The sequence below is a fragment of the Nomascus leucogenys genome, chromosome 19 (assembly GCF_006542625.1).
Source record: "Nomascus leucogenys isolate Asia chromosome 19, Asia_NLE_v1, whole genome shotgun sequence".
NCBI classification, from domain to species: Eukaryota; Metazoa; Chordata; class Mammalia; order Primates; family Hylobatidae; genus Nomascus; species Nomascus leucogenys.
Genome location: NC_044399.1, coordinates 68,321,765 through 68,335,725, shown reverse-complemented (window position 1 = coordinate 68,335,725; position 13,961 = coordinate 68,321,765). Strand labels below are relative to the sequence as shown.

General features: G+C 42.2%; 1 protein-coding gene across 2 annotated transcripts in view; it reads right to left on the bottom strand.

The window, feature by feature from the left end:
• Positions 1-13,961, bottom strand: part of STX8 (syntaxin 8) — a 306,288-nt gene that overhangs the window by 235,099 nt on the left and 57,228 nt on the right. For both annotated transcript variants that reach the window (XM_003274667.4, XM_030800034.1), the window contains exon 5: positions 8,006-8,130. In XM_003274667.4, the coding sequence (XP_003274715.1) occupies positions 8,006-8,130 (125 nt within the window). The remainder of the gene's footprint in view (positions 1-8,005; positions 8,131-13,961) is intronic.

Genomic DNA, 13,961 nt, shown 5'->3' with positions numbered 1-13,961 from the left:
GAGGGAGTATGAAGAAGGGTCAGAGAGATATAACTTGCTGGCTTTGAAGATGAAAGAAGGGATGTGGGAGGCCCAAGTAAGGGAACGAATTCTCCAGAACGAGCCTCCAGAAAAGAATCAAGCTAACTGCTTGATCTGAGCCCTGTGGGACCTGCATTGGACTCCTCACCTACAGAACTGTAAGATCATAAATGTGTCTTAAGTCACTAAGTTTGTGCTAATTTATTAAAGCAGCAATAGAAAACTAATACAATCATTTTTTAAAAATCCCTTTGAAACCATTAGGTGTTTGGATATTTCCTATCTGTAGACATTCAGAAATGCAAGATCTGGATAGTGGGAAACTAAAGGGCAAACGCAGTTTCAATGAAGAAACTGCGCAGAAGAAAAAGGAAGAGTTGGAAAAAGAACCTGTATATTAAAGAAACTTAAGAGACATAACTAGTTGCTATGTATGGGCCATATTTAGATCCTGAATTGAACTATCTAAAAGAAAACATCACAGCACAATCAGGGAAACTTGAACGTTGAGTATTTGATTAGATTCAGAAAATACTGTTAACTTCTTAAGGGTGATAATGGCATGTGACTATAGTTTTCCAAAACAGTATTTATCTTTTCCAAACATATTTCAGATACATATTCTTGAATATCCACTGACGAAATGACATGATGTCTGGGATTTGCTTCCAAAATAACCTAGGGGCTGGGTAGGATGGTTAGGTTACCGGATGGCATATACATGTGAACAGATTGGCTATGAGTTGACAATCACTGAGGCTGGAGGATGAGTAGGACGAAGTCATTATCTGACACTCTCTACTATTATTACGTTTGAAATTTTCCATAGTAAAAAGTTATCAATATTTTAACAATACAACAGAGGGACATCCCTAAGAGCTGCAACCACAGTCCCTGGATTGAATACAAGATCCAGACCCCAACGGCTGTCTTCTTTTCCTGTGTCTTTGACATACATGAGACTTCTTCTTTTCCTATGTCTTTGTCCCAGATCTGAGCCCATCTAGTGGCATGGAGCACCAACATATTTAAATCAAGGAGTGAAATGTACAACACTTGTTTAAATCAATGAATGACCACAGAGGGAGGGCCCTCTAGGTTTACAAAAGAAAGGAATACAGTCTCTGCTAGACAGAAAGACTCCCGGCCAATACTAGAGAGCCCTCTGAGTTTACACAGTCAAAAAAGTAGTTGATGTTGTGCTGTCCAGTGCCCACAGAGAAGCAATGAACCTTTCACATTTAACATACAGAAGGAGCTCTCCCTCAATAAAGGGAGGTAGGAATGAAAGACAAGAAAATTAGGCCGCCCCGGTGCAGTGGCTCACGCCTGTAATCCTAGCATTTTGGGAGCCTAAGGTGGAGGGGAATCATCTGAGGTCAAGAGTTCGAGACCGGCCTGGCCAACATGGCACAATCCTGTCTCTACTAAAAATACAAATATTAGCCAGATGCAGTGGCACGCACCTGTAGTCCCAGCTACTTGGGAGGCTGAGGCTAGAGAATCGCTTGAACCCAGGAGGTGGAGGTTGTAGTGAGTCGAGATCGCACCACTGCACTCCAGCCTGGGTGACAGAGTGAGACTCCATCTCAAAAAAAAAAAAAAAAAAAAAAGAAAAAAAATTAGGTCAAGCTAGATAAAAAGTTAATCACTGTGTTAGAAGACTCAGAGCAAGTTTAAGAATAGATGTTTGTATTTTTGTTTTAAGATTTTAGGAAAGGAATCCTTCTAGTCTAGGTGACAGCTACAAGAAAGGGTATCTTCAAAGAAAGTTGTCTGTGAAGCTGTGACTGCAAGGGTTCAAAGGTTAGCTACTAAGATTCCCCAGTGTGAAATGGAGTCTGGCTAGCCACCTTCCACAGCCCCATTTCACAGGCAAACACCGAGAGACCTGAGAACGCAGAAATCTAGAATGATTGCACAATTTCCTGCTAGAGTCTGGAAAGAACATCTATAGAAAAATCATAAGACTAGATGGAGCTGATGAAGAAACCCCATCAACAGAGACCTCCTGGGTGAAGGTGGAATGACACTTCATACTTCTCCAAGGTCTGCGATCCGACTCAGGGACAAGGGTCTATAATAACCAAAAAGTTTTGAAACAAGAAACAAGTACCCTTGTTTCTTCTATCTCAGGGATCTTTGAGGCAATTAAGTGATTGTCATCACCCACCCATCTTCTGCCTAATGCCCATTTCATGCTTCAAATTACAGCTTAAGGGGCACAGAAGCCAAATTGGCTAATTTGTTACAATGAGGCCTCACTTCTAGGTTAGGCAAGGAAGGCATTCCCTGCCCTTCAGTCTATGTTCTACCAGTAAACTGTTATTTTGGGATGATTTTCAAAGTTTCTAAGGGTCAGCTAGAGTGCAGAATGGCTACGGGATTCCACGGGCTAAAGGAAGTTAGAAATGACCTTTTGTGGCTCTTTATTTATTCATTTAATGCAGGACCTGGCAAGGACGCAAACAAAGCCATAGCAACTTCAGCACATCGTCAAGATTCTTGAGGCAGAGAAAAGGCTAATAAGGGTTCTGTGTGAAGATTACTTCCGTTTTTTGTACTTGTCCTTGAAAAACAGCTCAATAGCAAAGAGGAATATGGCATTTCTTTCTTTTCCTTTTTTTTTTTTTTTTTGAAACACAGTCTTGCCTTGTCGCCAGGCTGGAGTGTAATAGCACGATCTCGGCTCACTGCAACCTCTGCCTCCCGAGTTCAAGCCATTCTCCTGGCTCAGCCTCCCGAGTAGCTGGGACTACAGGCGCCCGCCACGGACGCCCAGCTAATTTTTGTATTTTTAGTAGAGATGGGGTTTCACCATGTTGGCCAGGATGGTCTCGATCTCTTGACCTTGTGATGTGCTTGACTCGGCCTCCCAAAGTGCTGGGATTACCGGGGTGAGCCACCACACCCGGCCGGAATATAGCATTTCAAAACACAAAGGTAAGAGCAGTGGAGAGAAACTGACCTGCAACGTGCGCTGCCACTCCCCCCAAACTCCACCCACATCCCACAGGCCAGCAGGCTTCCCAAGGGTGAGAATCTTCATAAGGAAGTTCTGTTTTGGAGACTGTGACAAACACTTTGAGGAGCATCCTCTCACACTGACCTAAAGCAACCCCTGAAAATAGCACCTTCTCCGGGACAAGCATACTCTTCCCGACTGAAAACAGCTTTTCTTAGCAAAATGCGACAATGCCAGAAAATGCATGAGTAATAGCTATAAGGTGCTTCATTCAGGAACTGTGAGTCCTAAAGAGCGAATGGTTGTGCTGCATGTAAAGCTGTGTTGCTTTTCATTTTTTTCACTTTCCTTCAAATATGGTAATGGGTGAAGTATGTAAAATTGAAGATTTAAGAGAGTCATGGTGTTTCACTGACTCGATAATTTCACTGTGAAAAGGGAATTCAAAATAGAATTGGATTTCTGCTTCTGCCCAAGATGGACTGACAGGCACCAGACTTCCTTCTGGCCTGAAACAAGTGGAAAAACAAAACAAAACAGGGTAAATATACAAAACAACAGTTTTCAGATATGGACATCAGGAAATGAAGGGCAGTGATCCCTGAGAGATGGGAAACAAATGAGGTGAGTTCTAAGACTGCCCCAGATTACTGCCTCATAAGAGTTCCCAAGCCATGGTGTGGGGATAGGAGAATGCAGGTGGAGCCCAGCATTTTCCTCGAGTTGAGAAAAGTCCCAAGAGGCCATGGTGGTTAGAGGATGTAGGGCACAGCACCAGAGAGGACTGCAAAGAGAGTACTCTGTAGATCTGCACAGGGGCCACTTTGAGTCTCGAGCTGAATGTCCTTCAGAAATTAGTGACTTTGGCAAGGCTGCATGATCCAAGATCAATATGCAAAGATCAACTGTATTTTGATATACAAGCAACAATTAGAAATTGACATTTTAAAAATGCTACTTAGAATAAAAGATATGAAGGCCAGGCATGGTGGCTCATGCCTGTAATACCAGCACTTTGGGAGGCCGAGGCGGGCAGATCACGAGGTCAGGAGATTGAGACCATCCTGGCTAACATGGTGAAACCCCGTCTCTATTTAAAAAAATACAAAAAAATTAGCCAGGCGTGGTGGCGGGCACCTGTAGTCCCAGCTACTTGGGAGGCTGAGGCAGGAGAATGTCATGAACCTGGGAGGCAGAGCTTGCAGTGAGCTGAGATCTCACCACTGCACTCCAGCCTGGGCGACAGAACAAGACTCTGTCTCAAAAAATAAATAAAATAAAATAAAATAAAATAAAAGATATGAAATATTTAGGGATAAATAGGATAAAAGATATATGACATGTATAACAAAAACTAAAAGGCATTGCTGAGAGAATTTGAGACTCAATAGTGTTAAAATATCAATTCTCCTCAAACTAATCTAAAAATTCAGTGTAATCCCAATCAAATACCCAGGAAGCTTTCTTTTGTAAAATTAAAAACAGATTCTAAAATTCACATGGAAATGCAAAAGACGTAGAATATCCAATAAAATTGTAAAAATAAACAAAGCTGGATGACCTGTACTATCTTACTTAATGACCCATCATAAAGGTAAAATAATTAATACAGTGAGGCATTGGTATAAAGATAAACAAATAGACCAATGGAAAAGAACAGAGAGTACAACGGAAATAGGCCCATACACGCAGCAGCTCACACCTGTAATCCCAGCACTTTGGGAGGCCAAGGCAGGCAGATCACGAGGTCAGGAGATCAAGAACATCCTGGCTAACACGGTGAAACCCTGTCTGTCCTAAAAATACAAAAAATTAGCCAGGCGTGGTGGCGCGCGCCTGTAGTCCCAGCTAATCAGGAGGCTGAGGCAGGAGAATGGCATGAACCCGGGAGGCGGAGCTCGCAGTGAGCAGAGATTGCATCACTGCACTCCAGCCTGGGCGACAGAGAGAGACTCCGTCTCAAAAAACAAACAAACAAACAAAACACAATGAGCTGTCACCTCACACCTGTCAGAATGACTATGCTCAAAAAGAAAAAAGGTAACAAGTGTTGGCAAGAATGTGGAGAAAAGGGAATCCCTGCACACTGTTGGTGGGGATGTAAATTTACTGCAGCCATTATGGAAAACAGTATGGAGATTCTTCAAAAAATTAGAAATGATACTAGCAATCCCACTGCTGGGATTTGTAGGCAAAGAAAGCCAGGCAAGTACCATATGATCTCACTTATATGTGGAATCTGAAAAAGATGAACTCAGAGAAGCAGAGAGCAGAGGAGTGGTTACTAAGCCCTGGGGGTTGGGGGAGAGATGAGGAGATGTGGGTACAGAATACAAAATTTCAGTTAGACAGAAAGAATAAGCTCAAAAGATCTACTGTACAATAGGATGAGTAATATACTTAACAACTGCTAAGAGAGTAGATTTTAAGTGTTCTCGCCACAAATAAATATGCATGTGAGCTAATACACAAGTTAATTAGATTGATTTGCCCATTCTACTATGTATATATATATATCGAAGCAATATGTTGCAAACCATAAATATAATTTTTACTTGCAAATTAAAAATTGTTTTAAATTTAAAAAGTCATACAGCTACTATATGACTCACTCATTCCACTTGTAGGTATTTACCTCAGAAAAAATGCAAATTTATGTCAATACAAAGACTTATACATGAATGCAAATAGCAGCTTTGTAACAGCCAAAAACTGAAAACCACCCAAATATTAATCAACAGGTGAATGGATACACAGATTGTGGTAAATCCATACAATGGAATACAAATCTACAATATAAGAGTGAAATGCAGGCCGGTCGCGGTGGCTCACGCCTGTAATCCCAGCACTTTGGGAGGCCCAGTTGGGTGGATCACTTGAGGTCAGGAGTTCAAGACCAGCCTGGCCAAAATGGTGAAACCCCATCTCTACTAAAAATACAAAAAAAAATTAGCTGGGCATGATGGTGGGCGCCTGTAATCCCAGCCACGCGGGAGGCTGAGGCAGGAGAATTGCTTGAACCCAGGAGGTGGAGGTTGCAGTGAGCTGAGATTGTACCACTGTACTCCAGCCTAGGCAACAAAGCCAGACTCTTTATCAAAAAAAAAAAAAAAAGAGTGAAATACTGATACACATAACCACTTCAGTGAACCTTAAAATAATTATGCTTAGACAAAGAAGCCAGAGCCCCTTCTTCCCCAAAAGGTACATACTGTATAGTTCTATTTATATAAAATTATGGGAAATGGAAATTAATTTAGAGTGACAGCAGTTCAGCAGTTGTCTGGGCATGGCGGGGAGGAACAATAGGAAGAAATTACAAAGAGGCATGAAGAAAACTTTTGGGAGTAACAATTAGGTTATTTTTATTGTAGTAATGGTTTCACAGGCATATACATATGTCAAAGCTTATCAAATCATATACTTCAAACATGGGCCATTTATGATCATGTGAACTATATCTCAATAAAGCTGATTTTAGATTTTCTCCTCCTCCTCCTCCTTCCTCTTCCTTTTATTTATGAATTTTTTTAAAGATGGGATTTTACTATGTTGCCTAGGCTAGTGTCAAACTCCTACACTCAAGCCATCCTGCCACCTTGGCCTCCCAAAGTGTCAGGAGTACAGACATGTGCCACCAGGCCTGGCAATAAAGCTGATTTTAAAAAGCAGAATTAGAAAGAATAATGTATCTGCATATGCTGACATTTTTAAAAGTCCATAACACATATTAAGGTTTTTTTTGTTTTTTTGTTTTTTTCTTTGAGGTGGAGTCTCACTCTGTCGCCCAGGCTGGAGTGTAGTGGTGCGCTGTATCAGCTCACTGCAACCTCTGCCTCCCAGGTTCAAGCAATTCTCCTGCCTCAGCCTCCCAAGTAGCTGGGACTACAGGTGCATGTCACCACACCCGGCTAATTTTTTATTTTTAGTAGAGACGGACACCATGTTGGCCAGGTTGGTCTTGAACTCCTGATCTCAGGTGATCCACCACCCGCCTTGGCCTCCCAAAGTGCTGGGATTACAGGCATGAGCCACCACACCCAGCTGACACATACTAAGTTTTAAAAAGGTGTGGAATTATATATATATATGGAGAGAGCTAAATATCTCATGATTCCATTTATGTAAAATAAGTATATTTATATTGAATATATGTATGTGAATGTATACAAAAGGTCTAAGGAAATACATATTAATCCGTTTCCAGTTTGAGATTGGAGAAACGATATGGAAGGCTTTCATCTTACACATTCCTATATTGTTTACAGTTTGTATAACAATTATGCATACCTCTGAAATTTTTAAAATATAAGAAAGTTTAAAAAAAAAAGTTAAAAAGCCACAGGGCAAAAGATAAAAAAGAAAAGCCAAACTGACATATTTTAAAATTTAAAAAATAAAATGGAGTCTTGTGTTTGGAGACTAATTCCCAGTCGTGAAGCTAAAGTAAAGAGCATAAGCATCAAATTCGCTTGGACTTAGATTCAGATCTGCTGTCTCTGCTCTTGCCCAATGGAAAATCACCACTTCCATGAGCTACTGAGATGAGTGACAGCAACTGTCTATTCCGCAGGTATCCTGAGGCACACGCCAAAAGCTTTAAAAGACCAGCAGTTTTCACTCCAGTTTTCAATAGGGATGAGGAACAATCAAGGCTCCAGTAGAAAATCTGGTGGCGGGGCGCAGCAGCTCACGCCTGTAATCCCAGCACTTTGGGAGGCCAAGGTGGGAGGATCATGAAGTCAGGAGATCAAGACCATCCTGGCTAACAGGGTGAAACCCTGTCTGTACTAAAAATACAAAAAATGAGCCAGGCATGATGGCACGCGCCTGTAGTCCCAGCTTCTCAGGAGGCTGAGGCAGGAGAATCATTTGAACCCAGGAGGTGGAGGTTGCGGTGAGCCAAGATCACGCCACTGCACTCCAGCCTGGGCAACAGAGCAAGACTCTGTCTCAAAAAAAAAAAAAAAAAAATTCTGGCAAGGTTTCTGAGCCCACACTCCTCAGGATATTTAGTACCTTGGATAATTTTCTGCTGCTGTTGCCGGATTTCATCAAAACCCAAGCCTCTGGTCTCCTCTGGCTCCTCAAAGAGCCAAGGGTTGGGTGCTCCTCGCTTAGCCTCTTCACTCATCAGGCTGGACCTAAAGAACAATATTAAATGCATGATATATCTCAAAACATGCAGCTCAAATGCAAATTACTGCCACAAGTGCAGAGGTGGCCAGCCTTGAATGCTTTGAAAATTCATTTCAAACACAATTTATTGCATCCTTAGTTTATGCCAGGAACTGTATTCAGTGCTGGAAGAGATACAAGGATGGGTAAGGCACAAGCTTGGTCCTCAGAATTACAGCCTGTTATAGAGATGATAGGAGAACATAATATTTGTACTAATCCTCCAAGAGATGTTTGAGTCAATAATCCTAAAAGAAGTTGGTAATAAATGAGGTTCTTAAATTTCAAAAACAGAAGGCCGAACAGTGGCCTTTTTATTAGGTCAAAGTTTGTCTCAGAGGCTATGTGACCCCAAAGGTATAAATATTATTTCTCAAGCAGATACAATGTTGCAACTACAGATTACAATGTTGTCGTTGTTGTTGTTGTTTTAAAAAAAGCCCATATAATTTCCCATTAAAGGGTTTTTGGAGCCCGGCGCAGTGGCTCATGCCTGTTATCCCAGCCCTCTGGGAGGCCAAGGCGGGCAGATCGCCTGAAGTCAGGAGTTCCAGACCAGCCTGGCCAACATGATGAAACCCTGTCTCTAACAAACACACAAAAAATTAGCCAGGCTTGGTGGCAGGTGTCTGTAATCCCAGCTACTTGGGAGGCTGAGGCAGGAGAATTGCTTGAACTAGAAGGCGGAGGTTGCAGTGAGCCGAGATGGCACCACTGCCTTCCAGCCTGGGTAGCAGAGCAAGACTCTGTCTTTAAAAAAAAAAAAAAGGAGTATTTGGTTGCTCACAGAAACACATGCAGGGTTTCAATACCAATTTTGTGACTATAATGTAGCATTCATAACAGAATAAACACATTCTGATTTGTCAATCTTAACCTTACTCCCTCTAATAATCCATGTGCCCTTTCTGCACCAGACCAGTTGATCTCGCTGTCTAAGGAATAGGAAACACATGATTTCCACCTCAGTCCCCATGTTTTCAGGATTCTCCTCCTCTCAAGTAGCTCCTCTCCTCTCCCCACCTGTCCACATTCTGTCCAAGCTGAGAAGATCATGTTGTCCAGGATACCACCTTCTGACCACTTCAACAAAGAGATGAACATTCACTTTAGAGCTCTCATCAGATTCATGAAAAATCATAGAATAAATGGTGGGTGGGACATCAGCAAGATGGCTGATTAGAGGCACCTGGTGCTCACCCGCCCCCCTTTCTTATGAAAGGACTAAGGCAATGAATAAACAGCTAAGATTTGACTCCAGTGTAGGAAAGCGCTGGACTGCAGTGGGGAAGTGGAGGGGCCCTTGTGGTGATTGAAAGTCTAGGAGGGCAGTGTGGAGGCCCCCAGCCTCTGTGGCCCCATCTCTTCCACCAGGATTAGAGAGGCCTGGACATATGAAGGCCTTCTCCCTGTGAGGAAAAGGTAAGCGGGAGATTCCCACCTGCCCCACTGCCACTGCAAACACCTACAGTCCCTACTACAGGAGGATCCCCCAGTCCCTGCAAGTTCTGAGTCCAGTTTGGAGAGCTGCTGGGAATTCGTACAGTTGCACTGCCCCAGATTAGGAGCATTCCCCACTCCCCACCCACTCCATGAGCCAAGTTACTATAGCATGGCGCCATCTTCAGACCACAGCTCCCTCTGGAGTGTGCCTTCCTCTTGGGGCCAGTAGTCACTGCACCTTTCCAGCACTGGGACTCCATCTTCATGCCACCAAACTTACACAGGTGACTGAACTCCACACCCCAGGGCTCAGGAATGACTGTGACTCTGGTCCTGCACTGAAGGGAAACCACCCTCTGCACTTTCAGCCACAGAAACAGTCCCACCCAGGGCAAACCCACTCTTGAGCCAACCAAACTGCTGCATACCCTCCGGCAAGCAGAAGGCCCTGAGCAACTGACAGGCTAGCAGAGTGACTACACTCCTGCATCCAGGATCTGTGAAACAGTCGGGCAGTGCAGCCCCCTACAGACATGCCCCTGGCCCACCCAAAGGCCCCACACCTCAATCAGGGCCTGAGAAACAACCCTGCAGGCTGCCCCTGGCAGACATACCTCCAGGCCAGCCAAGTAGCCATGTGTCTACATCTCAGGCCTGAAAAACAGCCCATGGGACCCCCAGCAGCAACTCCACTAGGCCAGCCGAACAGCCTTGTGTTCACATCCTGGGTCTGAGAAGCAACTCCGCAGGCCACTCCTGGCAGACATGCCCCCAGGGCCGTCAAGCAGCCTTATGCCCACCTCTCATGCCTGAGAAATAGCCCTGTGGGCTGTCCCCAGCAGGCATTCCCCAGAGGAGAGCTGAGCAGCAGTGTGCCCATGTCCTGAACCTGAGAAACAGCCCAACAGGCCACCTCTGGCAGGCATACTCCCAGACTGGCCAAGCAACCAAGCAACTGTGCCCTCAGCCAGAGTAAGGGCACCAACCTCAATCCCAGCAAGTGAGACCCCAAGTTGGACAACCCACCATGTGAACGCATGCATTACTGACCTGACAAATAGCCCAGTGAACACATCCCTGGCAAAGTCATGCCACCACCACCATAAAGCCTCTCAGCTGAGGCCACTGAGACACTCACAAACATCACTAGCATGGATTACAGTCAAACAAACTACACAAAAACTACACTATTATGCCCACCTAGAACCAAAGCCAATGCATCCCACTGAACCAGCACCCCAAGATCCATTCATACGAATATCTCTTTTCCTGCAAAACCTACTGCATAAAATTGGAAGAGGCAACTATGCCACCGTATGCGTAGAAATCAACATAGGGATACATTGAACATGAAAAATCAAGGAAACACGACACCTCCAAAGGAATACAATAATTCCTGTGTAAGAGACCCCAATGATAGAGAAATATACAAAATGACAGAAAAAGAATTCAAAATAGTAACCTTACAGTGAGATACAAGATAATAGAGCTAGACAATGTGATGAAATCAGGAAAACAATTCATGACTTGAACAAGAAATTCAACAAGAAGATAAATACCATAAAAAAGAACGAAACAGGTATCCTGGAGTGGAAGAATTCAATGAATAAGTAAATAAATACAAGCTAGAGCTTTACCAAAAGACTAGACCAAGCAGAATTTTATTTATTTATTTATTTGGAGACAGGTTCTCACTCTGTCACCCAGGCTGGAGTGCAGTGGCATTATCTCAGCTCACTGCAGCCTCCACCTCCTGGGTTCAAGTGATTCTTCCCCACTCAGCCCTCCTGAGTAGGTGGGACTATAGGGGCATGCCATCACATCCAGCTAATTTTTGCATTTTTTGGTAGAGATGGGTTTCACCATGTTAGCCAGGTTGGTATCAAACTCCTAACCTCAAGTGATCTGCCCGCCTTGGCCGCCCCAAAGTGCCAGGATTACAGGCATGAGCCACCATGCATGGCCAAATTTTTGAACTTGAAGACAGATCTTATGAAATAACACAGAAAGATGGAGGGTGGGGGGGAGAAAAAAGTAAAATGGAATGAAGAAAGCCTGCAGAATTCATGGGACACTATTAAGTGAACAAATATTCACATTGTAGGTGTTCCAGAAAGAGAAAAGAAGGGGAAATGTACAGAAAACATTGAATGAAATAGTAGCTGAAAACTTCCCAAGTCTTGGGAGCTTCCAGATCCAGGAAGCTAAAAGAATCCCAAATAGATTACATTCAAACAGGACCCCTCTTAGGCACATTAGAGTCAAATTATCAAAAGTCAAAGACAAAGAATTCTAAAAACAGCAAGAGAAGGACTGAGTGTGGTGGCTCATGCCTGTAATCCCAGTACTTTGGGAGGCCGAGGCAGGCGGATCATGATGTCAGGAGTTCAAGACCAGCCTGGCCAACATGGTGAAACTCTGTCTCTACTAAAAATACAAAAAAATTAGCTGGGCATTGTGGCAGGTGCCTGTAATCCCAGGTACTCGGGAGGCTGAGGCAGGAGAATCACTCGAACCCAGGAGGCAGAGGTTGCTGTGAGCCAAGACCACGCCACTGCACTCCAGCCTGGGCAACAGAGCAAGACTCCATCTCAAAACCAAACAAACAACAACCACAAAAAAAATCAGCAAGAGAAAAGCATCAAATCACCTATGAGGGAATTCCCATTAGACTAATAGCAGATTTCTCAGCAGAAATCTTACCAACCAAGAGAGAGAATAGGATTTTATGTTCAAAGTACTAAAAGAAAAAAAAAATCTGCCAACCAAGAATATTACATGCAGCAAAGATATCCTCCAGAAATGAAAGAGAAATAAAATCTTTCACAGACAAGCAAAAATGAAGGCAATCCATCACTCCTAGACCAGTCTTAACAAGAAGTACTCAAGGGAGTATTACATCTAGAAGTGAAAAGATCATAACAGCCATTATAAAAACATGTGACACTATAAAACTCACTGGTAGAGCCAATATACAAAGGAAAAAGAGAAAGAAATCAAGACTTATCACTTCAGAACACTACCCAACCACAAAAATAAACAATAAGAAGAAGGAACAAAGGATATACAAAACAGCCAGAAAACAATCAATAAAATGACAAGATAAGTCCTCACCTATTAATAATAACCTTGAATGTAAGTGAATTAAATATCTCATTAAAAGACATAGACTGGATAACTAGATTTAAAAAAAAAAAAAAACTAGACTCAACTATATGCTGCCTAGAAGAAACTCACCTGACCTACAGACACACATAGACTGAAAGCAAAGGTATGGAAAAAGATATTCTATGCAAACAGAAACCAAAAGCAAGCAGGAGTAGCTGTACTTATATCAGACAAAACAAGCTTCAAGTCAAAACTTGTGAAATTAGGCAAAGAAGGACATGACATAATAATAAAGGGATCAATTCAACAAGAGAATATAACAACTGTAAATATATACATATTCAATACCAGAACACTCAGAAATATAAAGCAAACATTAGCTCTAAAGGGAGAGATAGACTCAAATAGAGTAATAGCTGGGGATTCTAACATCTCACTCTCAGCACTGGACAGATCATTCAGACAGAAAATCAAAGAAAAATCATATTTAAACTACACCACAGAACAAACAGACCTAACAGACATTTACAGAACATTTCACCCAACAGCTACAGAATATACAGTCTTGTCAACAGCACATAGAACATTCACCAGGACTGACCATATGTTAGGACACAAAACAAGTCTCAAAATTTTTTTTAGAAATTGAAATCATACCAAGTATCTTATTTAACCACAGTGGAAAATATCAATAACATAAGGAACATGCAAAATGATACAAATACATGGAAATTAAACAACATGCTCTTTAACAGCCAATGAGTGAAGGACAAAATTAAGAATGGAATTTTAAAATTCCTTGAAGTAAATGGAAATACAGGCACAACATACTGAAACCTATGGGACACAGCAAAAGCAGTACTATGAGGCAAGTGTATAACAATAAATGCCTACAATAAAAAACTAGAAAGATTTCAAATAACCTAACAACGTATCTCAAGGAAACTAGGAAAGCAAGAATAAACCAAACCCAAAATTAGTAAAGGGAGGAAATAATAAAGATCAGAGGAGAAATAAATGAAATTGAAATTAAAAATGTATTTAAAAAATCAAAATAAAAGTTGGTTTTGTGTAAAGATAAAATTGAGAAACCATTAGCTAGACTAAGAAAAAAAGAGAGATGACTCAAACAAATAAAATTAGACAAAAAAAACACGAGACATCACAATGGATGCCACAGAAACACAAAGAATCATTACAGGATACTACGAACAACTCTACACCAATAAATTCAAAAACCTAGGGG